Source organism: Equus asinus, chromosome 23 (genome assembly GCF_041296235.1).
Source record: "Equus asinus isolate D_3611 breed Donkey chromosome 23, EquAss-T2T_v2, whole genome shotgun sequence".
NCBI lineage: Eukaryota > Metazoa > Chordata > Mammalia > Perissodactyla > Equidae > Equus > Equus asinus.
Window position 1 is genome coordinate 47,436,834 of NC_091812.1, and position 25,233 is coordinate 47,462,066.

At 36.9% G+C, this 25,233-nt stretch overlaps 1 protein-coding gene across 14 annotated transcripts in view; it reads right to left on the reverse strand.

The window, feature by feature from the left end:
• Positions 1-3,894: 3,894 nt before the first annotated feature.
• Positions 3,895-25,233, reverse strand: part of FREM1 (FRAS1 related extracellular matrix 1) — a 144,818-nt gene continuing 123,479 nt past the window's right edge. For 9 of the 14 annotated variants that reach the window (XM_070495616.1, XM_070495617.1, XM_070495618.1 and 6 more), the window contains 9 exons: positions 24,493-24,565; positions 20,343-20,492; positions 18,613-18,851; positions 17,894-17,941; positions 17,462-17,626; positions 17,154-17,282; positions 16,597-16,712; positions 8,603-8,688; positions 3,895-6,774 (listed from right to left, as the gene is read on the reverse strand). In XM_070495616.1, coding sequence (XP_070351717.1) covers positions 6,575-6,774; positions 8,603-8,688; positions 16,597-16,712; positions 17,154-17,282; positions 17,462-17,626; positions 17,894-17,941; positions 18,613-18,851; positions 20,343-20,492; positions 24,493-24,565 — 1,206 coding nt within the window. In that variant the 3' untranslated portion in view covers positions 3,895-6,574. Of the gene's footprint in view, positions 6,775-8,602; positions 10,626-16,596; positions 16,713-17,033; positions 17,283-17,461; positions 17,627-17,893; positions 17,942-18,612; positions 18,852-20,342; positions 20,493-24,492; positions 24,566-25,233 lie in introns of those variants that run through there. The other 5 variants (XM_044756804.2, XM_044756812.2, XR_011497321.1 and 2 more) reach the window with 4 other exon arrangements.

Genomic DNA, 25,233 nt, shown 5'->3' on the forward strand with positions numbered 1-25,233 from the left:
TTTGTTCATCCATTCACATAATAATGGACATTTGGTTGTTTACAGTCTTGGCTGTTACAAGTAAAGCTGCCATTGAACATTCATGTCTAAGTATTCGAATGAAAATAGGCATTCTTTTCTCTTAGGTAAATACCTAGGAGTGGAATGGTTGGATCATATGGTGGGTATATGTTGAACTTTTTAAGAAACCACCAATTTTTTTTCCAAAGTGGTTGGACTATTTTATATTTCCACCAGCAGTGTATGAGGGTTCCAGGTCCTTCACATCCTTGCTAACACTTGGTATGGTCAGTCTTTTAAATTTTAGCCATTTTAATAGCTGTATAATACTATTTCATTGTGACTTTAATTTACAATTCCCTAAGGACTAATGATTAATATGTTGACATATTCTCATGTACTTATTTGCCATCCATATAACTTCTTTGGTGAAGTATCCGTTGAAATCTTCTGCCTATTTAAAAAAATTTTTATTATTGATTTTTAGGGCATTTTTTTTCCAATATGGTCTGGATACAAGTCCTTTATCAGATATACGTAGAGTAAATATTCTCTCCCAGTGTGTGGCTTGTCATTCGCTTGACAGTGTCTTGGCCAAGATGTATTTTCCTTTTGTGTATATTGTTGGATTTGAATTGGTAAAATTTTGTTTAGACTTTTTCCATCTGTATTCATGAGAGATATTGGTCTGTAATTTTCTTATAATATTTTTGTATGGTTTGGTATCAGAGTAACACTGGCCTCATAGAATGACTTAAAAAGTATTCCTTTATCTGCAATTTTCTGGATGAGTTTTGTAGAATTGATACTATTTCTTCCTTAAATATTTCTAGAATTCAATAGTGAAGCTATCTGAACCTGGAATTTTCTTTTTGAGAAAGTTTTAAAATATAAATTCAATTTCTGTAATAGAGGATTTCTTCATTACCTTTTTTTATTGGGCTTTGATAGTTTGTGTCTTTCAAGGAATTTGTTCATTTCATTTAAGTTGTGTATTGGCGCAAGCTGTTTATGATATTCCCTTGTTATTTTAGTAGGATGTATTCTATAGATTCTATAGAATGAGAAGTGTTGTCACTTCTCATTCCTGATATTGGTAATCTGTGTCCTCTCTCATTTTTCCTAATCAGTCTGGTTAAAAATTTGCCTATTTTATTGACCTCAAAGAACAAGCTTTTGGTTTCATTGGTTTCCTCTATTGCTCTTCTGGGGTTTTTTTCCATTAATTTCTCCTCTATTTTTTATTTCCTTATTTCTGCTTTCTTTTTTTTCTAGTTTCTTAAGGTGGAAGCTGAAGTGATGACCTTTCTTCCTTTCTATATAGGCGTGTAATGCTATAAAATTTCCCCCAGTACTGCTTTAATGGCATTCCACAAACTTTGATACGTTGTGTTTTCAGTTTTATTCAGTTCACTCTACTTTCTAAATTCCCCTCTGATTTCTTCCTTAGCCCATGAGTTAAAGAAGTCTATAATTTAGTTTCCAAACACTTAGGGATTTTCTAGAGATACTTCCATGATTGATTTCTAATTTAATTCTCTTGTGACCAGAGAACATATTTTGTATGACTTGCATCCTCTCAAATTTATCAAGACTCATTTTATGTCCCAGAATATGGTCTGTCCTGGCAAATGTTCCATGTCTACTTGAAAGGAATGGACATATATTCTGCTGTTGTTGGGTGGAATGTTCTATAAAAATCAGTTATGTTAATTTGGTTAACAATGTCCACACTTCTATATCCTTACTGATTTCCTGCCTACTTGTTCTATCAATTATTGAGAGAGGGTTAGTATTAACATTTCTGACTGTAATTATAGATTTGTCAGTTTCTACTTGCAGTGCTATCGTTTTTGCTTCATGTATTTTTAAACTTTGTTATTAGATACATAAATGTTTAGGATTATTATGTCCTCTTGATGTATTGACTCCCTTAAACTATAAAATAAACTTCTTTATCCTCGGTAATAGTCTTTGCTCTAAAATCTACTCTGATATCAATATAGCCACTCCAGCTTTCTTTTGATAGTTTTAGGATGGTATATCTTTTCCCATATTTCTTCTATAGAGTAACTTGGGATTGACTGCCTTCGGGAAGCGAAAATACAGGTGGGGATAGAAGCAAAAGGTGAACTCATGCTTCATTGCTTGGAAAAAGTATTGTGGGGTTACCATAAGGCTTTTAATGGAAGTGTTGGTTGATTTTTTGTTCCTTTCTGTCTTAAGATAAACTAAACTTTATTGCCTAGCAGAATACAAGACCTATAAAAACTGTTCAAAATGAACAGTTATATGTGTAAGTTATGAGGATAGTATATTCATTTCCTGCATGATCCTGTTCTAAAGACTTGTAAAATTAACTTTAAGAAAATCATGGCATTCTGGACATTACAGACATCCAGACACATTCTAGCATAAGTAACAGTTCTCCCGTGATTGATGGGGAGAAAGAGGAGAAAGACCAATAAAGCAGTACTGTAAATTTAAAAATATATCCAATTGGCATTCCCTTCCCTTTAACCAACTATTTAAGCAAATAAACGAAAACCTGGGTGAGACATGGGGCAAAGACTGGAAAAAGTATCTTGGATGAGTCAGAAAAAAACACAGCAAATATATCAACCCATTTATAGCTTTCTAAAATAAAGTTTTATATGGTGATTTTTAATGGCATTTTTTTATTGAGATATACTTCTTATAACATAAATTCACCATTTAAAAGTATACATGTGAGTGGTTTTTAGTATATTTATTATGTTGTGCAACCATCACTACAATCTAATTCCAGAACATTTTTATCCCCTCATAAAGAAACCCTGTACCTATTAGTAGTTAGTCCCAATTTCCCCTCCCCCCCCTCACCCCCTGGCAACCACTAATCTACTTTCTGTCTTTACAGATTTTCCTATTCTGGACATTTCGTATAAATGGAATTATTCAATACGTGGCCTTGCACATCCATCTTCTTTCACTTACAATATTTTCAACTATATGGTGGATTTTATCATACTCATCATTCAGAGATATTTTACTTGAATATAATAAAACCCATTGCTCAGAGTGGTAATAGATACGGGAATAATTGGAGGAGGTCCAGCCTACAATTTGGAAGACCCTGGTTCTAGTGCTGGTTTCATCCCACTTTAACTTCTGAGGACTTTGGTCTCTTCTGCTGTATAAGGATGTTAGATGAGATGATATCAAAAGTCTCTTTTGCTCTTTCTGTTACTCCACAAATCTCAAAAACAGAGAGACACACACTGCTTGTCTTTTTGGAAAAAAATATTTATTGCAAAATCAATTAACTATATTTGAAAACTTTAGTTCCTAACTTGATCTGGAGACAGGAAATTTGGGACAGCTGCTATCAACAACACTTTGACCCGATTATAAACTCAGGAAGTTAACACCAACTTCTTTATCAGGAAGAAATATAACAAAAGAAAGCCTGAGCTGTTTGCACCGGTGTGTGTTTTCCTCCAATTCTGAAAAGGGATAATGTAATCAATGGTTTCCACTGTGACTTCCTCCCTGATAAAAAGCTCCATGCTTAAAATAAGTATTAGAAAGTTGCATATATGGCACTATGCATTTATACTTTTATTTTCCTATCTCATTCACTACAATACCTCCATATCTAGAACAATGTCAGGAGCAGGGTTGGTACTCCATATTCTATATTTGTTGAATGAATAGGTGGATGGATGGGTGGGTGGGTGGATGGATAAAAGTCATGTAATTAAAGGCCGATCTAAACAGCAAAGATTAAAAAAAACTACGTTGAGTTTTCTTTTCCATCTCTTCTTACAATGGTAGAATCATTGAAACCTAAAATGCATGTGTCCCCAGGAAAATTATAAGATGTTAAAAACCAAAAGAACAGAGGCTCAGAACTAGAGATAAGTTTATTTTATTAATTTTCATACAACACTAGATACAGTACATTTAACATGCTGCTTTGTTGCAGAAATTAATCAGCACCAGTTTATGGTTTAAATTACACAGAACCATAGTGTTAATGAAAATATGTGCATATTCTTTTTGGCTGTATTAAAAATAAGAAAAAACAAAAACATCAAAACTATCACTTGGTTCATTTTAACCACTCCTTAGAAGGAGTTGAAATTATTATTATATGTTTTTTAAGTTTATTTTTAGCAAATATATGATGTATATTTGTTAAAGATCAAACATCGGAAGATTCTGAAAAGCTACACACTAGCCGGGTTGACACCCTTGGATAAAATGGAACTTTTCCTGAAACAGTATCCAAGTCTGGGGAGAAGAGTTGGATGGCATTCACGTCCTTTTTTCTGCTCCCCTCCTTCTTAGCTACCATCAGTCCCCATCTCTTCCTGCTCAATTCTTCTCTCCTCTCTCCTCTCCTATAATCTCCCATTCTCATTCGACTCATTGCTCCATTTCCTTCCTTCCTGCTCTCACTAGAATCTGAAGGGTGACAGTGACCGTTCAAGTGGAGGGAAACACGACACATTTACTTCTTGACACCCTGACTCAAAGCCCAATCATAAGAAAGAAATGAAGGGCATGGTAAACATTGTCCAGCATCCAAACTTGCCTGAATTTTTATTCGTATCTTCTTTCAATGATGAATACTTTCATGATCAGGAATATTTTTAAATATTCTTCTAGTATTTCTACTTGCTATAAAAATCAAAATATTCTCTTTTTGGGCTACCATTTGCAATTACATTTAAATACTATTGTCATTGCAGAAATCTATAATAAAACCTACCATGCTGATCAGGTTCTATATAGTTACCATGGTTCTGGATTTCCAGCTTTAAATACTTAATATAGTTCTAGAGTTCCAGTAGGGAGGAGTGACCCCCAAATTCCTCATTCCTTGAACTTATACTTTCCCTCCTAGGATGTAACCTCTTAGGTAAACATCTCTTCTCATCTGGCATCCCACCTTTCCACACTGCAGAGCCAGCGAATCAGAAGGGGTTGGAACTGCTATGGAGGATGGGTTTTGCATCTTTTGATTGAACATCAGAGACTGCTGTGTCATCCAGGAGACCTGCATATTGTACTGGTCCAGAGCTTACTTGTGATGTCTAAGGTTGGGAGCCTCTTGACTCCACAGTGATGCTTAAATTTAAGTAGAAAGTAGAGTCTAAAGCTTACCCCAACCTCTCTTTGTAAATACTTTATTAATCAAAATCTTGATAAATGAGCAGAAATAAAACAAGCTTGTCATGTTTTTAAATTTCTTCAGTCTTTTTTAGTTTCACTCAAGGTATTATGATAATGAAACCTGCACCAAAGCTTTGGTCTACTTGGCAGCCCCATTCTGATTCTGAAATTACCCTGGTGCCCATATAGCAAGTTACATTTGGCACAACTATATTTTTCAGTGATTATGAAAAGAGGAAAATTATGAGTAACAATTTCAGAAATAAATTTCTAATTTCCTGTAATTAAACCCTGATTTCAGAAGCCTGCAAATATACTTTGCTGCTGCAAAATGTTTCACTCAGCTGACATTACAAATGAATAAGTTACCTTTACATTAGAGAATCAAGTTAATATGGCATTTCTACAAATATTAAAAGATTTAAGGACTAAAAATTGTATCAAAATCCATTCTGAGAATACAAGCTTTCAAGGCTCTGTTTTCAGTATTATTTTTTTTGTTCATCAGCATAGTTCATTGGGACACTTCTGAAGAAGCAGTATTTTTCTTCCATATGTTAACAGTCATTCATATATACTCTTAATTCCAAATATCCTTGAGAAATGCTAGTTAGTACTATAAACACGAATGAGGAGAGAGGCTTATATTACTTCAAATTTCTCACTATTCTGTAAGGCCAGGGCAACCCAATCATGAGCTTTGCAAACGTACGATGCTAACATTCTTTTGGGAAAAGGAGATCTGTCTCATGGGTAGTGATGGGTAGATCTCTGAAGGACAGGTAGCCCCTGAATTCTTACCTGAACTAGAGATTTACAGATGAGCTTCCATCTGCAAGATTCTTCCATCTAAAGCCTTCCTTTTTCACCACAGAGAACTCTCCTTTTTATCCAGAGCCTCTAATCTCAGGTTTCACATTTAAAAGGGCTGCAAAGGGACAAAGCAACCCTTCGCAGTCCAGCTTTGATTTAATGAACTGGTAGGGTTAGCTTCAGACTGAAGTGATAGAAGCACTTGCAATATAGATTTCAAAATGGACGCATTTGAGGTGTTGAGACAAAAAAAAAAAATCCAAGGACCATGAAATGGGTACTGACTGAGATTTGGAGTGGGGTCGGTGTGGGCATCTTCTGGAATCGGCAAATCGTGTATCTTATAATATTTGAGGCATTTATTTTGAAAGGCATTGAGGTGCAAGAATTGTATCACTTTCTCTAAGAAACGCTTGTTTATCCAACTTCCTGGAACTATTCATCTGTGCTCCTTTTTCACTAGATAGAATCACTCATACACTATGATAAAAAACTGTACCAAGTCAATCATGACTCCTTGTTTTCTCTTAAGCAATATGCACAAATCCTGTAAATAAATAGGTGAGATATCTCAAGCGGACACCTGTAAGGCTAGTGACATTTAGGGTTTCCTGGAGCATACATAATTGTGACGCTTGCCTTTCCTACAGTTCTTTGTCTGCCATTTCCCTTGTCTTTGAACCAAAACACAGTTCTTTCCAGACTTTGAATGTTGAGGGGGCCCTCTCCTCCAGTTGGTGAAGGTGACAGTTTCGCCACCGATCCACTCCCAGTGGCCAGCACGCACTCTGTCATTCAAACCTAACGTGAACCAAAACAATATGTCAAATGATTTTATTACATTTATACTTGGACATCATATCAGTCTATTGTTCTAAGCTCAATAACCACATGCAAACATGGGCCTAGGTTCTAAAACACAGACTAGGAACTGGAAATCCTGTAAGACACACTTAAGAGCATAAGGCTTTGGGTCAGGCAGATCCGAATCCAAACCCTAGCTCTACCACTCGCTAGCTGAGCATTTTGGGGCAGGCTTCTTAAGCATCCTGAGTTTTAGTTTCCTCATTTAAGAAATGGGCATAAAAATAGTATATCTAGGGCTGTTATGAGGATTAAATAAAATAATCCATATAAAGCTTATACATATCTAAGTGTTTAAAACAGCAGCTTTATTGTTCCTATTACCCTTCAGGCAGAAGTATCCCAGGGAGACAGATACACTCTTTTCTATTCTTCTTCATTATTTAAATGTCTTGCTTTTCATATTTGAAAGTAACTTACTATGTATTATTTTTAGTCTGGAGCTTAAGATTTTTTTCAGTCTACTACAATCCCAATAAAAAGCAGCTTTTCGACTTGCCTCTCTACTCCCACTGGGAATTTTTGCAACTTATACTTAAATGTTATAAAGCTCTTGTAATTTTTCTTAAAGAAATATTCCTCCTCCTCCCTTTCTTTCATAATAGAAATGAGAATAAAATGAGAAAAGAATCCCTTGCATGATCTGACATCTCCCAAACCAGATTTGACTGTGAAAACAGTCTTAGTTTCATAGCATACTACCTTCTCCCAACTGATTCTCAGTCAATGTTTTTAGGTAGAATGAAATGAAATACTTTTGGTTAAAAATAACCTATCTTCTTCTGGACAGTTTCATGAACTATTGATCATGTGATGCTGTGCCATGAGATAGAGCCTTGTGGGGATACAGCCTTGAGATCAGTCATTGCGGGTGCAGGGAACACAGCCTCCAGCCTCAACTTAATACTCTAGAAATCTCCGAATTCAGAGACTGACTATCACAGAGCTTTGAGAAGCCAAAAGTGGGTTTATTAGAGTTCCCTCAAATACAATACCTTTAAGGAGAGATGGTGAGAACATTAACTTTGATGGGCCCTGAGAAGTCTATTTCTAAAGTGGCTTCAAAATATTTGTATTATTAAAATTGTAGAAAACATCAAAGCTTCAGAGAATAAGCAACAAAATTACAATCACCTATTCTTCTCATGTGGAGGCAAAATATTTCTAATTGTTTGGCATATTTCTTTTGATATATATATGTACACGTATATGTATGGATTATATATGTATAAATCACATGTAAACAAACTTATTTTTTATTCTAAATTATTTCATGCTTCATACAGCTGTGGATTCTGCTTTTTTACTTAGCACCTTGCCACTAATGCCAGAACATTGCATATTTTATATATAATATGCAGCCAACATGTATTTATTGAATGAATCAATAAACATGAGGCATTTTGCCATGCCTTTAATATTTAATGCCTTACAAAGCATTAAATATAAAATATTCCTTCATATGGCTATACTATAATTTATTTGACCATCCCCTATTTATAGCTATTTCTAATTTTTTACTGTTAGAAATATCATTTGTTGAGCTCTCTTACTTATAAATCTGACCACATCTCTTATTATTTCTTTGAGGTAGACGTCTCAAAATGAAAGTATTGTGTCAAAAGGTTTAAGATGAGTTTTAAAACATGGACAGTCTACCATCTAACCATTGCTTGTAACCGTAAGTCACAATCATTTGGCCCATGGGAGGTTGACGCCACCTTCACGTTCCTGCCTCGCTCCTCAGGGCAGCACAGATACTTGCCTATCCAAAAGGACTTTCTTCCACTGATGCTCCAGAGCCATCGCATGTGCTGCCTGGAGAGTACAGTTACAAGGCTGCCCAGGTGACTACATACAAACAAACAGACATGAGAGCATCAGTGACAAGGAGTTTAACATTTCTGCTGATAAGAAATACATAACGGAAATAAAAATCAGTTTAAACTAGATACGTAGCAAGAACTTTCCAAGATTTTAATACTCTAGTTTTTTACTTTAATGAGCATCTTCAGGGTTTGGGTAGGGGACAGCAAAGAAATTGAGATTTTATTATAATATCTCAGCTTTTTTTCTTTCTTTCTTTCTTTCTTTTTTTTTTTTGCTGAGGAAGATTAGCTCTGAACTAACATCTATGCCAATCTCCTTCTACTTTATATGTGAGTTGCCACCACAGCATGGCTGACAACTGGTATAGGTCCACGTCTGGGATCCAAACCCACAAACCTGGGCCACTGAAGCAGAACGTGCTGAATTTAACCACTATGCCATGGGGCCAGCCCCTATAGTATCTGGGCTTTAAATCACAAATTCAATAGGTTTTAAACATCTTTGGAAAGTCAGCAACTGCCTACTTATAGAGATCAATTACTTAATGCCAAAATGTTACTCTTCTCACAGGAAGTTTATTTCTAAACAGGATAAATTTGGCAATTATCCAGTTAATTCGATCAGTAAGATAACCCAAACTATTCATTTTGGTGTGTTTTGTCAAATACCCCAATAATTGTGACCCTTTCACCATACTCAGTGAAAAGAGCACGACATCACTGTCAAAACTTCATATGTTGTGTAGAAGTTAAAACACCTGTTCTTACAAACATATATAAATATTTTCCCTAAAATAGAATTCTTTATGAATTATTTTTACAGCTAGCTGAATTATTCCTATAAGCAATATTTGATGGTGTCTAACTCTGAGTAATGCTCATTAAAAGCTCTTTTAAAATGCTTTAAGGAGCCTGCCTGGTGGCATAGTGGTTAAGTTCATGTGCTCCACTTCAGCAGCCAGGGGTTTGCAGGTTCAGATCCTGGGCACAGACCTAAACACTGTTCATCAAGCCACACTGTGGCAGCATCCCACATATAAAATAGAGGAAGATTGCCACAGATGTTAGCTCAGGGCCAAGCTTCCTCACAAAAAAAAGTTATAAAAAGCCAATAGGCAATTCTTTTTTTCTTTTCTTCTTTTTGAACACAGAAACTTTCAAACAAAAAACAAATAAATTCATGATGATCTTCGTGCCTGGTTAATATCCATTGACATTAAAAAAGTAGGAAACAAAATTAATAATATTTGCATAAATTTAGACAACTGTTGAATTGATTTTTATTCATTTTGCCTGTGTCTTTCCAAACTTCAGATCCATTTCTCTGCTTTTCCAGATTACACAGAGTGAACATAATTTATCCATTTCTTAATGATTTTTCCCCACTAATACAGTACTTGACTGTTCTTTAATGCAGTGGTGAGTCCAGACCTTCTGAGATATGAAAGCCTCTTTACCTCTTCTCTGAATGGCCTCAGGCTGCTGCATTTGGGTTTTGTGACTTGGCTCTGACCTCATTATTTACTGTCAACTCCTGTCTGACAGTTACAGCAGATATGATAGCTCATCTTCTCCCCGCCCCCCATCCAATATGGTGACTCTAATGTGCTGAGGGTTTAGAACACAGAATATCAAATGTGTGTTAAATGTAGGCTGAGGGAGGGCTTGAGGGGCTGCCCCAGTAAATATGGCGCATGGACAGAGTGGGGGAGACCTGGGTTCCACTTCTTGTTCTGCCCCAAATTCTCCTACAGATGCAACTTGGCAGCCTCAACTCCATCATCAGAAAGTAACAGGTTTACTCAAGGATATTTAACATCAACTCCTGCTTTAAGATTCTTGAAACTACCTTTAAAACAGACTTTGTAAAATCCATTTTAGCTAGTCAAGTACAAGTTCGATTTCCTTTTGGACTCTCCGAGAAGTGAAAAATTCCAAAAACGCAAGATGGGAAAATAGCTGTGTTTAGAATAAGTAAAATGTTAGACCATAGTTATTTATAGAAGAACTATTCAGGCATTTGTAGGCAGTTGATTATTTTATAAAAATATCATCCCTTTTCTTTTATGCCCATATACATATAAAATACAGTAGATGTAATTATTTTTATATCTATATAGATATAAATAGATATAGATATAAAAATAAAATATAGAGACATACGCATACAAGTAAGAATCTTTTGACAGTTCTGAAATTTGAAGGCATTCAAAGCATAGTATTAAAAACAGAGACCTTAATTTATCTAGTTACAGAAATAAACATCCACTTCTTTGAAATTTTTTGATTAAGTATAGATCCATTTCAGAGTAACTCTTTAAGGATAGGCCAGCAGGGGTCCCAGACACTCCTGTGGGACAACAGAATGGTTTCATAGATAATGATCTATAATAATAGAATTACCAAATGTACAATGACTGCCTAAGGAAATGAGCAGATGAGATTACAATATGCAAATTCAAGAAATACCTAATCTAGGAGTCTGGCTCCTCTAGGTTAGAAAAATAATAAAACACCAATGGAGAGGAAAAGAGATTGGAGATAAAGATTGAGTTGAGTTAGCAATCTGATTAGGGACAAGGGATAAAGTAAAATTTGCTGTTCTTCCTGAAACGTGGGTGCTGCGAAGGATCCTCTGTCAAGGATCTTGAGGTAGCAAGGGAGCCCGAGGAAATATAGCTCAGAATCTAATAATGGTTCCTGAGACCAAATCAAAAACATACTAGATGCATATTAATTCTAATTATAGAATCTAAACCCATCTCCTAAATACTTCATGAGAAGGTAAATATCCAGGTTATAAAATGTTGCAACTATGAATTGAATATCACAGAAGCAATCACTAATCCCCAGAGGAATATCCATTTTTCAAACAAAGGGGTTGGAGAAGAAAAGGACAAAATGAACCCAAAAACCAATGGGTGAAGAAGCAGAGAGGCCCATAAGATGAATGAAAACATGTTGAATGGGGGGAGAGGGCTTGGAGTTCAGAGAAAAATTATGCTGAAGAGGTGACCTTGCCACCTCAAAATGTTCCTCTTAGAATGACTGAACCAAAAGAATATGGAAATCTTTTATTTTTCTTTTAGTTTACTTTATTCTCTGCTAGACATTTTCTGAAATGCCTGGAACTAATATTAACTGTTCTTGGGGTAGTGATTCTTGTCCTTTCGAAATAAAATGCATATTGAAGTATCACACAGACACAATCAGATGAAATATTCATACCCATTCTTTCAATTAAAATTTTAAAATTATAAGCTATTTATGATATTTTAAAAATCTCACACTATATATTTATTTTTTACCTCTCTTACACACCTTGGAATACCATCAGAAATGCTATTTGATAGATGTTTTAATTTCTGGACCAATGTGGTGATTAGATAATGTGTAATTTGAAAGAATTTATATTACTGATACATAATTAGTCACCTTCTAAAATATGATGGAAAAATTCCAATTGTCCCTAAGCACTATTTCTTGTTTTTACACCTAAAAAGAAGTCACAGTTCTACAGCTTAAAACAATTCCCCGAGACCAGAGTTTATCACAATAAGTTCAAAATAATATGAACAAATTAGTTCTGAACCTGCTTATAATATCATGTCTGATCTGTTAGGTAAGATCACTAATCTCCTTGAATTAATAGAGGAGATGGAAAATTTTGTCATTATTATAACAGATTTTTTTTTAACTTTTTTTTTTTATAGATTTTATTTTTTTCCTTTTTCTTCCCAAAGCCCCCCAGTACGTAGTTGTGTATTCTTCGTTGTGGGTCCTTCTAGTTGTGGCATGTGGGACGCTGCCTCAGTGTGGTTTGATGAGCAGTGCCATGTCCACGCCCAGGATTCGAACCAACGAAACACTGGGCTGCCTGCAGGGGAGCACGTGAACTTAACCACTCGGCCACGGGGCCAGCCCCTATTATAACAGATTTTATGATAGTTTATTCCAGAACAAAATATCTTTCTACTTATACTATTTCTAAACACCATTTATGTTCTTATATACCCAATTAACAAACATTGCTTGCAATGCATATTATTACATTTAGGTCCAGAGAACGCTTTAATTGGACCTATAGTAAGACATCAACTCAATGAAAGCTAAATTCTGCAATTTAAATTCAGCAACTTTCTTGAAAGGGATTTGTGGGAAGGGGAGGTGGGAAGGAATTATCGGGATTGTATGACAACCTTACTCAAGTAAAATGCAGGGTTTAAAGACTTGCCATAAAGGACTTGCTCCATCTGGACAGCTACGGTGTCTATTTCTTTGAAGCTCATCAATGAATGAGGAATAATTTAGTTATTGGGTTGTGCGGCTAATACTGGGGGATAATAATCAAATTGTGGTCTGGTCTAGACGTTTCCAGTACAATAAGCGCCCAATAAATATTTGTTGAATGAATGAATCTATAAACTTAGAACTTGATTGCACCTTAGGTTGGCTCTGGAAGATTAGTTTGATTCCATCCAAAGGAAACTTAAAATCCATAATTTAATCAAAATCTTAAGCTGGCTTTGCTGTGAAAGACAAAAAATTAACACAATTTTGAAAACCTATTTTTGGTTAGCCCAACACAAAGTTAAAGTAGATGTGCTTGTCAATGCACTGGAGTTGAGACATCCTCTGTACTTCTGGAGTTATTTTGGATAATATAATGGAAAATTAAGTCCTGTCTCTTCTGTTTACTTACTTGTACAACTATGAGAAAGTTATTTTGCTTCCTCAGAATTCTTTATCTGTAAAATGTAGATAATAGTATCTGCTTCCCTCACAGAAGTGATGAGAGGATCAAATAAGCTAATATCTGTGAAAGAACTCTGTAAATTATAAAGTGCAATATAAAAGTAAGGCATTATTGGGGGCTGGCCCCGTGGCCGAGTGGTTAAGTTCGCGCGCTCCGCTGCAGGCGGCCCAGTGTGTCGTTGGTTCGAATCCTGGGTGCGGACATGACACTGCTCCACAAACCACGCTGAGGCAGCGTCCCACATGCCACAACTAGAAGGACCCGCAAAGAAGAATATACAACTATGTACTGGGGGACTTTGGGGAGAAAAAGGAAAAAATAAAATCTTAAAAAAAAAAAAGTAAGGCATTATTGACAAGGAGGCTTTAGAAGTAGGTCAGTCTGGTGTGAAACGGAAATGGTGTGAAGGTGACTCAAATCAAGTTGCAGATGAAATCTGAGGTCAAATGCATGAGGAATTAACTAGACTTTTAAATTAATTTGGGCCTTAAGTTTACTATGCAGGTGAGTGAATTGTGCAATATCAACAGATATATGAAAAATCCCTTTATAACTAGTCTTACTTCTCTTTGTACTCACCATTAAAACTCAGCTGCCATTAGATGGATCAATAAAGTAAACTAAAAAAAGATATTCAGGGACTGATGCAGGATTGTCAATATAAAGACATCAATAATACTACTATAAGTTGCCATTATTTCACAAGAAATGATTTTTGACACCAAAAAGCTAGAAGACCACAATCTCAGAATGAAGAACAGTCCTTCTAAGAAAAGACAGTTGGTGACCCTACACCAACAGTGATAAATGGATGGAAAGATATCGCTCAATACACGTTGTCCTTGTTTATCTCATAACATTAAGAACCAAGTAAAGCTTCTCTAGAGGCCAGCAAAGGTACTTGCACTGTCATTTGAGAACCACTGGAAGATAAACAATACGGCTGCTTTCAAAACTTGAGGTTTGGGGTTTCCATTACTTTGTTCATCTATATTTCACCAACGAATCCCAGCAACAATTTGATCTTGATAACCTTGGCTATCACAATAACACTTCTTCATTTGCCCTCGTTTTTGTCAGTAGAGAAACCCTACCTTTCCTTTGTAGCATTTTGCAATCTTCTCCTGTAGTTCAGAGAGCTTTTGATTCCACATCGAAGCTCTTTCCTCAAGGAGGAAAAAAGACCTATACCGCTATTCCTACATGAACTTTCAATGCATTAAGACAAATTTTAAATAAAAGTAGGACATCTGGTTATTTTGAAGGAAGAATGTCTTAGTTGTTCTTTAACATACAGCATTATTGGAAGATACGTATTCAAACAATGCTTATTTATAAGATTTATTAAGTTATCTTATACCGTCAAGTCATCGACAAAAACCTGAAAGCCACTAACTTCTATGGTACCTTCACTTACACTTGGAACATGAAATACATCAGTGAAGAAAAGGGTAGTTGATTTGAGAAGTTCTTAAATAGACTTTTAAAAGATTTTATTAGCTTTTTAAAAATTCTAGGTATAATTTACATATGATAAAATGCACAATTTTTGAGATATTCAATCTGATGAATTTTGACAATCGTATATATCCATGTAACAACCGCCCAGAACAAGACAGAGAACATTCTATCACTCTAGAACCTTGCTTTGTACTATTCTCCAGTCACCCCTCAATCCCTGTCAGAGACAACTGTTTTTTATTTCTAACACCAACTAATAGATTAGTTTTTCCTATTCATATAAATAAAATCATACAGTATATATCCTTTTGTATTGGGTTGCTTTCTCTCCACATAACGTTTATGAGATTTATCCACGTTGTTGGAGGTTTCAGTAGTTCACTCAATTTTGTTGTTTGTAAAATAATTTATCAAAAAAAGAAAATTTATCTATTCCCTTGTTGATGGAGAAGCTATAAAGAACTCATATTAATCAATAACAAAATGACAAACGACCCATACTATTACTACTATGAAATTCTTGTGACTGTCTGTTTTTAACATGTATTTTTATTTCTGTTGGGTAAATACCTAGGAGTAGGATTGCTAGGTCACTGGGTAGATGCCTGGAACTTTATAAGAAATGCCAGACAGTTCTACAATGTGGTTGTACGCTTTCACACTTCACCAGCAATACACGAGAATTCCACTTGCTCCACAACCTGTGGTATTGTCAGTCTTTGTGATTTCAACTCTTCCAGTGGATATGAAGCAGTATTTCATTGTGGTTTTAATTTGCATTTCCCTGATGTCTACCGATGGTGAGCACCCTTTCATACACTCATTGGCTAATTGTATATCTTGTCTTGTGAAGTCTCCAAGTCATTTGCTATTTTGTTAATCAGGTTGTCTTTTTGTTATTGATTTGTCAGAGTCATTTGTACTTTCTGGATTTGAGACCTTTATCAGATATATGATTTGAGGTTAGCTTTTCCCAAATGTGATTTGCCCTTTCATTTTCTTAATAGTGTTGTTAGATGAGCATAACTTTTTAATTTGATGAACTGCAAGATCTGACTGATATTCACCAGGGACTTCTCTAGTCTCAATTTCCAGCCATGGGGCATATTAGTCTAATTGCATTGTTTTGGATAACATCCAGGTAGGCACAAAGGAGGATCAGGGATAGTTACATGAGCATTTTTAAAGTCCTTCTGGACTAGATAAATTTTGTTGTCATTATTTGACCACAAGTCATCCTTCATTGAGTGTTCCATTACTCAATGACCCTTTTCCAACTTGTCTAGTTTCATAACCATCCATGTCTACTACATTGCCATAGGTCTGATGCTACAAGACCTTTCATTGCTATATATTTCAAATCAATGGGCAGGAATTCCTATTTAATAATAAAAAATTGATAGAACCTGTAATGATGCTGACTCAAAAAAGCTCCTTCTGACTTTCTCCAAAAAGATTGAGATAGAGAAGCCAAAAAACAGAATTGTGCCAATGGTACAGTTTTAACACAAAAGAGCTAAGTCAAAATACATTATCAAGGTCAGTCCCAAATCCATTCTGAACTACAAAACTCCCCCTGGGCTCCTAAAACAAAGACAGGTGGCTATTAGACACTCAGCGCTTGAATGAATGAAGCAACTCTACAATTCCATGGGAAAATGGAGAAACAGCAGAAAAGAAAACGTCAACCAAATGGGAAACGAGGTTTCTTACTGTTCCCTGCAAGCTCGGGCAGCTGTGGTCCAGGTGCCTTTCGGCTCTGTGATCAAGGAGTGGCAGTAGCCCGAGTGATGGTGCCACCCAGCTGGGCAGGATTTGGCTTCCACCCCCTGAAAAATAGTTGTCTGTGTTCACATCATAATGGTCATTACAATCTAGAGCCTGTCCTCAGCATAAAGAGTCCTATGAGTCCCCTAACATGAATGGTTTTGTCACCACAAAGGAGGTCAGCCCTAGTCCCAATTCTCCATCTTGAGAAGTGCAATGACTTCTTCCAGAAACCACTACTACAGTTGGCAATGTTTCAATTTTACACCTTTGACATTACGATAATTAAACAAAATAAGTAAACATCTTCTTAAATTGTATTGCTATAACTAATGTATTTTGAGATTTTGAAAACAGCGCATGGGCCATTTTTTCGTCTTTACCTTCAAAGTGTAACAAGGGCAGGCAGATGTAGCACAACTTGCCAGATCATTCCTTCCCTACTAGCTTATCACAGGGCACACAGCAAGTAAAGGTACTCGGCTGCTGAGCCTGGGTCCCACCTTAGTTTGGGAGCTCCATGCTTTCCAGGCAACCCCATCGCACTTGTACAGCTTTTGGAGGCTTTCTTCAAAGTGGAAGAGTCCCTCTAATTCCAGTGTGCAGTTCTTTGGAAATGAGGGCAACTGGTCCTATGGGAAGAAAAGGCAATTTAGATTTGACTTAACGTAAGTTGATCACACACCTCCTTCAGGTCTTCATTTGTTGGGTAGCACATGTGTTGAGTAAACTATCCCCAAGCTACAAGGCTGTTTGTGGCCCAGCAAACAGCTTGTTGCAAGGTGAATGGGAAGTAAAAAGATTTTCATACCTGTCTGGGGAAGTGTGAGTCAGTTGTGGATTCCACCTTATCTGCTTGAGGTAGTTCTGCCACTTTGACTGTCTTTTGTGGCTGACTAATAATGGAGACTTTGGCCTTCCTCCTGTGAGTTGGGGAACTGTCGTCCTCCAGTTTCAGCGACACTATTCCATGATACTTTAGGAAATCAACAAACAACAATAAAGAAAAAACAAACACCAAGATAGCAAACAAAAATATTTGTTGTAAAAATGAGCAATTCAAAAATTGAATCAAAGCAAAAAGATATAAAGGTTTTTTTCCTGGTCACCCAAGCCTCTAAAACAAATTTCATAACAAGCTTTTAAGAGAAATACATAAATACAAAAGATAAAAAATAGTTTCACTAAATATTTTGCATCCATAAATACAAGAAATTTAGCAATGCTTTCAGACCATGCTTACATGATAGATGATGTCTGTTCCATTTCTATAAACAGAGGATGGATGGACCTGAAATCAACAGAGAACAAAATTGGAACAAAATTGCATTGAATAATAATTAGCAATAGATTAAAACCCTTCCAGTAAGATCTTGTTAATGTCTGAAAAATTTTTAAACATTTGTTTCTTAAGATTTTCCATGTCAAAAATCACTGGAATTTTAAAAACCACTAGACCTAATCAAAACTTATTAATGTTGGTTCATACCTTCATAGTCCCAGTTAGGGAGAAAACACATCCTTATTTTGTTGGTACATTTATAGGACACAGAGGTCCAAGAAAACATACACATACACACACCCCCATGAGCATGTGCCTGGTTGGAATGGCGTGCTAATAAGGTCAATGCCATGGTTTCTACACCCAAGTAGATCACTTAATTTCATTCTATGCCAAGGTCACTGGTCATTCCCTATCTGTCTTGATCACAAAAGGAACCAGAGCAGAAATCATCTGGATGAGTCACTATATCTAACATCTCAGTTAATACAATTACTGAGGTGGGGCAGCATTATGATATTTCTATACAAAAGGCATTGCATGATTCTGCAAGGAACCATGGCCCTCACTATGAGAATCAAAACAGCTTCTTCAATGTTCCAGAATACTTACTAGTACCTTTAATTCTTTTAATATGTACTCCTTCCACACACCAAATGCCTGAAAGTCCCCATCCTTACTGTTTTGCCATTCCCGCGGGTCCTAAGCTTCATTGTGGGAGGATTCGTGGAATCAAAGCCCTGCAGGGTGTCTCCCCTGGTGACTGCTAGCTGCTTGGAAGATGGCAGGCGTCTTCTTTCCAGATGAGAGGAACCAGAATTGGTGAGTGAGGAAGACTCTGGGGACAGCGGGCGCCAACTGCCCTTCTCCCATGCGCTGTGTTTGTTTGGGTTGAAGGAATATGAAGGATGACATCGTCCTGGAGGCGTGCAAGATGGCAGGTCAGTTCATTTCATACAAACAGATAAGTGATCACATCGACACAGCCCCTGGAGCAGCTTGTCACTAAACTTAGATGGATGGTCTTCCCACCAGATGTTGCCTTTTTACCATTTGCCAGGAACTCCTTTACTCTTCATCAGTTTCCATCCAGGAAAGCTGTGCCCTTCTGCACATCTACAGGGTGATTATAAAGTCATGAAATTTATTTCACAAGCCACCAGTGAAAATCATGGCCATGATTTTACAATCATACCGTCTACGTGGGAAACAGCCTCACTTCCCTTCATGTTGTAGTGCTCCTCAATATATCAGGTTTATTCACTAATCTAGCATCATTCTACAGACACTTCAAAGAGTTCATCCGTTCATCCTTTCCCCAATCTCAGAGAGGTAGAAACTGGAATTGTTTGAAGATGTCAGTGAAATCAAGTAACAGTTATAAAAATTAGCCTTCAACTGTTACAGAACAAAGATCCAGTCAATCTTCATGGACCTACTTCTATTGGAAACATCGCCAATTAGTATGGAAAAAAATCTAAACCCAGAACGCTTGTCTGGATATTGTCATACCTCATGTGTAAAGTGTGTCCTTCAAGTATTTTACGTACTTAATGTGACCAGAAGATTCTACTGAAAACGACATGAATTTGGTGAGGAAATGTGGCAGAGGAGAGATATTGTGGAAATATAAAGGAAAGAGGATAGTGTTTATTTTTATTATAGGATGAGAAAGAGAAGAGGAGATAATAGATTTCAGGTAAGGAAAACACATGGACAAAAGGACATGACAGGTGTAAAATCAGGTGTATAAGCCTGAGCACAGTCACTGGACACTTGTCAAATGCTAAATAGACAACCAGAAGGCATTTGGCAGAAAAAAAATCAGAGCACCAAGGACTGTGGTCAATCTTTATTTTCTTTAGTTCACAGGTTGTTCTTGAGCATATCCTATCCAGGACCTATTTGGCTCTGCAATCCATGGTTATTCATTAATATTCTCCAGCTGCTCCTGAATCCCCGAGCCAGCTGCATCTTTCACATCTATTTTTCTCCAATTCCTTCCTCTTTTAAAAATGTCCTGGTCACACTACAGTGGGGGCTCAGATTTTAGGCATTAAGAGCTCTCTTTAACAGAGGAAGATAATTACAGCCCTACAAACTCTGGGGGAAAATAATTGTCGATAGATTCCCACCAACATTGTTTCCCCCTTGGTGAGAACAACAAACAGGCAGAGGAAAAAACTATGGCACTGACTTGTTGCTTTTCTCAAACGATAGTTCTTAGCAGGAGGAAAGCCACATGAAGCAGAAACCAGAATAAAGGGCCTACATCATGATGGAAGCAGCTTTCTTGACAAGAAATTAAGCATTTTGATTTGAAGGCGTTATCAAGCATGTTGGCTGTTGAAAGCAAGCAGCTACAGCGCCAGGACTGCTCCTGATTTCAAGATGAGGATCAAAAGAATACCTCCTTTTGAGTCCAAAATTTTCACTGCAGCTTTTGTCTTTGTGCCAAGAACTGCATTCACAGGGGAGTTCAGAATTACTTCAAAGACCTCATCATCTTCCTCTAATCCGTCATAGGTAATTGCTATATTCCACATCTTAGTTGACATTCCTACAAGAAGTAAACATTTTAATTACTCTTTAATTGCTATTTCAATCACCTAGGTGTCAGAGAAGTATATTAATTAACATGTCTAGAGCCAGACTGCAGTAGCCTGAGTGAGCTATTGTACTGCTACCAGCCCACTGACGTCGTGCTGTTCTCCCAAATAATATTAAAAGACCACATTTGCTCCTGGACAATGATGAATCCATATGAAGGCAAACACTGTAACAAAAAAAGTAAGCTGCATTTTGCAAGGAAGGGATGAACAAAAAAAACGGTTAGTACATGAGATCCAAGACTTAATTTTTTCCCAACCTGCCCCTTCACTTCTTAAGAATAAACAAGTACTGCAATCTTAAAATCTTAATAGTTTCAAAAATCTTAAGAGGTTGATGTAGACAGTTAAAACTGATTATTGGATGGTACTTCATGCTATTCATGGAACCCTTGAAATGATTGATTTCTAAAGACAGCTGCATCCTTCGGCTGCCCTGCTTCCTGAGATCCTTCTAGCCTGCAAATGCTTTTTCTGATGATGTAATACTCAGCAGTTTAATATCCTCCTAGACAGAATTTATGGGCTGGGGGTTCTAGAAGTAGATAGAGCCAATTTTTTTTCTCTTTCTGTCTGCCTCTGTTCATGGAGTTACAATCAAGCTTGGTCCACAGTAATTTTGTGAACCTGAAACAGAACAGTTTTGATGTTACATATCCCCAGCCATCCTGTCGCCACTAAGATGGTAGGCAAAGCAACCCCAGAAACATAAAATATTCAAGCTGGAAGAAACTTCCGAGATTGTCTAATCCCGATCAGTTTCCATGATGTGGATTACAGGACATTTCCCTGAGTTTATTTAGAAGAGAAAGTGGTGGCAGGAAGAAAAGAAAGTACTGTTTAGTGGAGAAAGAATGCTCAAGTTGAAGGGGAAAAAAGATGATAAACATAATTTAACCTTCTAGGGCAAAGTTCTGAAAACTTTACTCCTTCTCATTTACTCATTGGCTATTTGAGTGCTTTTGTTCCCATAAACCCCGCTATAAAAGCAGTTAAGCTTGTTTTTTTCTAGCCTTCTCTTCTGAAAATCTGGATTCTTTTTCTCCTTGTGGATTCTTTGCTACAGATTTATGCCTCTCAATTTTGCCATCTATATGATGGCCTCCTTGAAAGGATGCTGCATATAGATTTCATGATCTAATCAAAGTCTCATTGATTCCCAACAGAATCCAGTGGAAATATGAAACTGTTCACTATCCTGCTCTTGGTTGCACTTAAAAAATTATTTGAAAAGTATTTGAAAAAATTAATTATTTGAAATAATCTTTTAAAAAACTAGGCTGACAGCTAATTTGTTAAGCTTTCACTATAAATTGAGTTCTCAAATCAATTACTTTCATAGTCCTTGCAAAAACAGAAGTTGAAGCATCTAATATAAAATACTATATAATTCCCATCTCATTGATGGATGAATCAATCCATTAAAACTTATATTCTGTATCTATTATGTACTTCCCTTTGCTTTAGATGCTATGGAGAATACCAGACATGTAACACAAGCAAGCCCTGATATAAAGGAATTTAAAACCTCTTTGAAGAGACAAGATGTCAGCACCAGAAAAGTCAATTATTCAAGGCCATGTATAATTAGTTGCCCAAAGATATAGAATAGATGGTAAATACTATATGTGGGCTCCAGAGTTGGAAGGGTTTGGAGGGAGGAAATGGGAAAACAACATGAGCAAAGGCCTGGAGATAGCGAAGCAGACGACTTGACCAAGGAAGGCCGAACAGATTAGCTCGCTGGAATAGAGGTCACCGACAGGAAGTGGTAAGGCTGCATTGGCAGTGTGCAGTCAGATGGCAGAAAGGCCTGGATACTCGGTGGCTGGATTCAGACTTTAAACCATAGGCAACAGGGAAGGCTCTTGAAAATGGATTTCTGAGAAAAATGGAACTGAACATGTGATGTGGGAAGATTGAGAGGCAAAGGCAGAGAGGCTAGAAGTTGGGAGACCACATAGGAAGCTGATATAATAAAAGTGGCAAGAAGAGATAAGAGGGTAGACAATGAAGAAAGCATATGAATACTCAGATTTTTAATAATCAGAGAACTCTTTTGACTTTCAAAGCCCATAACATTAAGCATTATTCAAATAAAAATCCAATACAGAAAAATATTTCCAAGTCCCAACCAATTGCTCCCTCATTTTAAGAATCATTTTTTAAAAATTATAGTACCCCTTCCTTCCTGCAAAAAAACCTTAAAGTTTTTGTCAGACCTTGTGGAGTAGAACCAGATGGTTAGAGAAAATCTATTCCAAGTTTCACTTAAATGCTTCTGATTTGTTTGCCTGCATTTCAGCTTTGTTTCTATGCCTACCAGGTGTGCACATATGACCAACTTTTTTAGGTTAATGAGATTGGAAGTAAGAACTCTTTTGGTTTCTCTTTTTCCTTCCTCTCCCACTTTCAAGGTGCAAAGTATTTGTTAAATCACTGAGATTATAAGCGATTTCAGAAGGCTGGAACTGCCCCCCTGTTCCCATTAAAAAAAGGTGCTGAAGAGGAGAGAGAAGGTGTCATTTTATGCAGACATACCCCACTTTACGGAGTAGGTTAATTCCTGGATATTTTCCTGCAAAGCTATTTTGCTATTGAAAGACATTTTCTCAATGTTTTTTAGTGAATGTCACATTAGAGATCTGTTCCTTTTGAAAACATTTTGACTCTTAGGAATGACGAAGCCTCAATTAAGAATGCAGCAAATCTTTCAAGAACACACATTTAAAGGAAACACATTTAAAGGAAAACAATCATTTTCTTAAGGATATTTACACTTCAACTCAAGATTAGTCACCGTAGCTGAATGCAAAGCAGTCAGGGTTAGTTTTTGGTTTGGCGCAAAGTCTGCAAGACAAGCTTCCTTGAGTGGAGCTCACTAGACTGGAAAGCCTCTCAATTTCTCTCCAGCTTGCTCCCAAGAGTTCTCAAACCTTTTACTATCCCACTGTCTGTGATTTCTCACTCTCTGTTTCTTCACCAATCATGGAAGCTGCTATTTTTAAAGAAATGAACAGATTGCTTTGGGCAAAAGTGGAGGGTGTGGCAGGCGGACACCAAACCAAAAGAGGCGAGGAGTAACAATATGAGAGTAAATAAACATTTATAGGACCTGTGGGCTCGGGAACTTCAAAAGTTTCTAAAGTAAGACTTATGAAACCGTTTCTAGCTAACAAGTTCCATGTAGCGCAGTGAGAAAGAACCACTTGCCCCCATCTACAGAAGCCAGGGAAAGAAGGCGCTTTAGGTTCAACTCCCCAAAAGTGTCACCTGCAGGCCCCTTCTTCTTCTTCTACCTGCTCAGAATACCACCTCCCCTGGGAAGTCTTCTAGGATTTTTCCTTAGCCAGAACAATGGCTCATCCTCTGAGTCCCAAAGCACTAGTAATTGTTTTCACGTCTGTATTTCTGACACAATAGACCATCCTTGAGGGCAGGCACTACACTTTGATGTTGCCTTTCGCACCTAGAAATTTTTTCCCACAAATTTAAAACAAAATATGTGCTATCTAATTAAATCATAATTTCCCCTGGAATCTCCTCATATCAACTTATTCCAAGAGAGATCATTTAGAAATGCCCTTTAGGAATCCACGTGAATATAACATTCCGAAAATTCCCATAAAAATATAAGGCAATTAAATTATTTCAGCTTTGGGTCAGGCCCTTAAATAATTTTTTAAATGGCATTATTTTTTCTGGATTTCTTGGATGTTTGCTTTGGTATTTGTTATTTGTTATGATCTTTCTTCTCATTTTAAACAAATATTCACCGGTAATGAAACGCGAGGGGCAAAACCTCAAGTCCAAACAGATCTCTCTTGCAGTGGGGTGATATGGGTCCCCGAGGAGTTTCTAGGTGGCTGAAGTTGCGTGATATTCTGCCTTCTCCACAATCTCCAGACTTTCTCACAAAAACATGAAACGAACTGTAGACACAAAACGTACCTGGGTCAAACTGAATCAGTTTAGATGAAGTCAGGGTAAAATCTTTCCCAACTGTAGCTGACACTTGGTTGACCTTAGAGGGGAAAAAAAAAGTCTTTTTTTAATAAAATAAATATTCTATAATAGAGAAACATGTAGTCTAGTCTCATACTAGACTAAACTCATGCTCTTAAATCTGTTTTTAACATAAAGGTTTTTTTTTATTATAGTAAACCATTTTAGATCCAGCCTATATGGGTCTTTCTTACAGATAATGTTTTTCTAGACTAATACCAATAAAAGTAAAAGTAAAGCTTTTTTTTTTGGCTTCTCCTTTATAAATGCTTCAGTTATTGGAGAAAGTAACATGAATTTTAAACAATATTTTTCTCTTTGTTGTAAGTATCATTTATCTCATTGCCTTCCTTCTACCCCAACCTGGTTTTAAGATGGTGCCTGAGAGGAAAGGGAGGGGGAGGTGGGGGAGGAGTGGGAGGAGAAGCAAGGCAGGCGCTCCTGACAACCTGAGGGATGATCTGTCAGGCAGCTGTGAGTTATCCTGAGAGCTCCACAGCACTGAAAACCTTTAGACAAGATGAACTAAAACAAGCCTGGTCCATTTTCCCGTGTGGATGAAACCATCCCTCTTCACAGAAATGAATGAGAGCTTTGTGGGGATGAGAGACCTGGTGAACAGCCCCACAAAGGCAATCCACAGCCAGAACCAAGGACTTTAGGGGCTCCATCAAGTAAGTTGTAAAA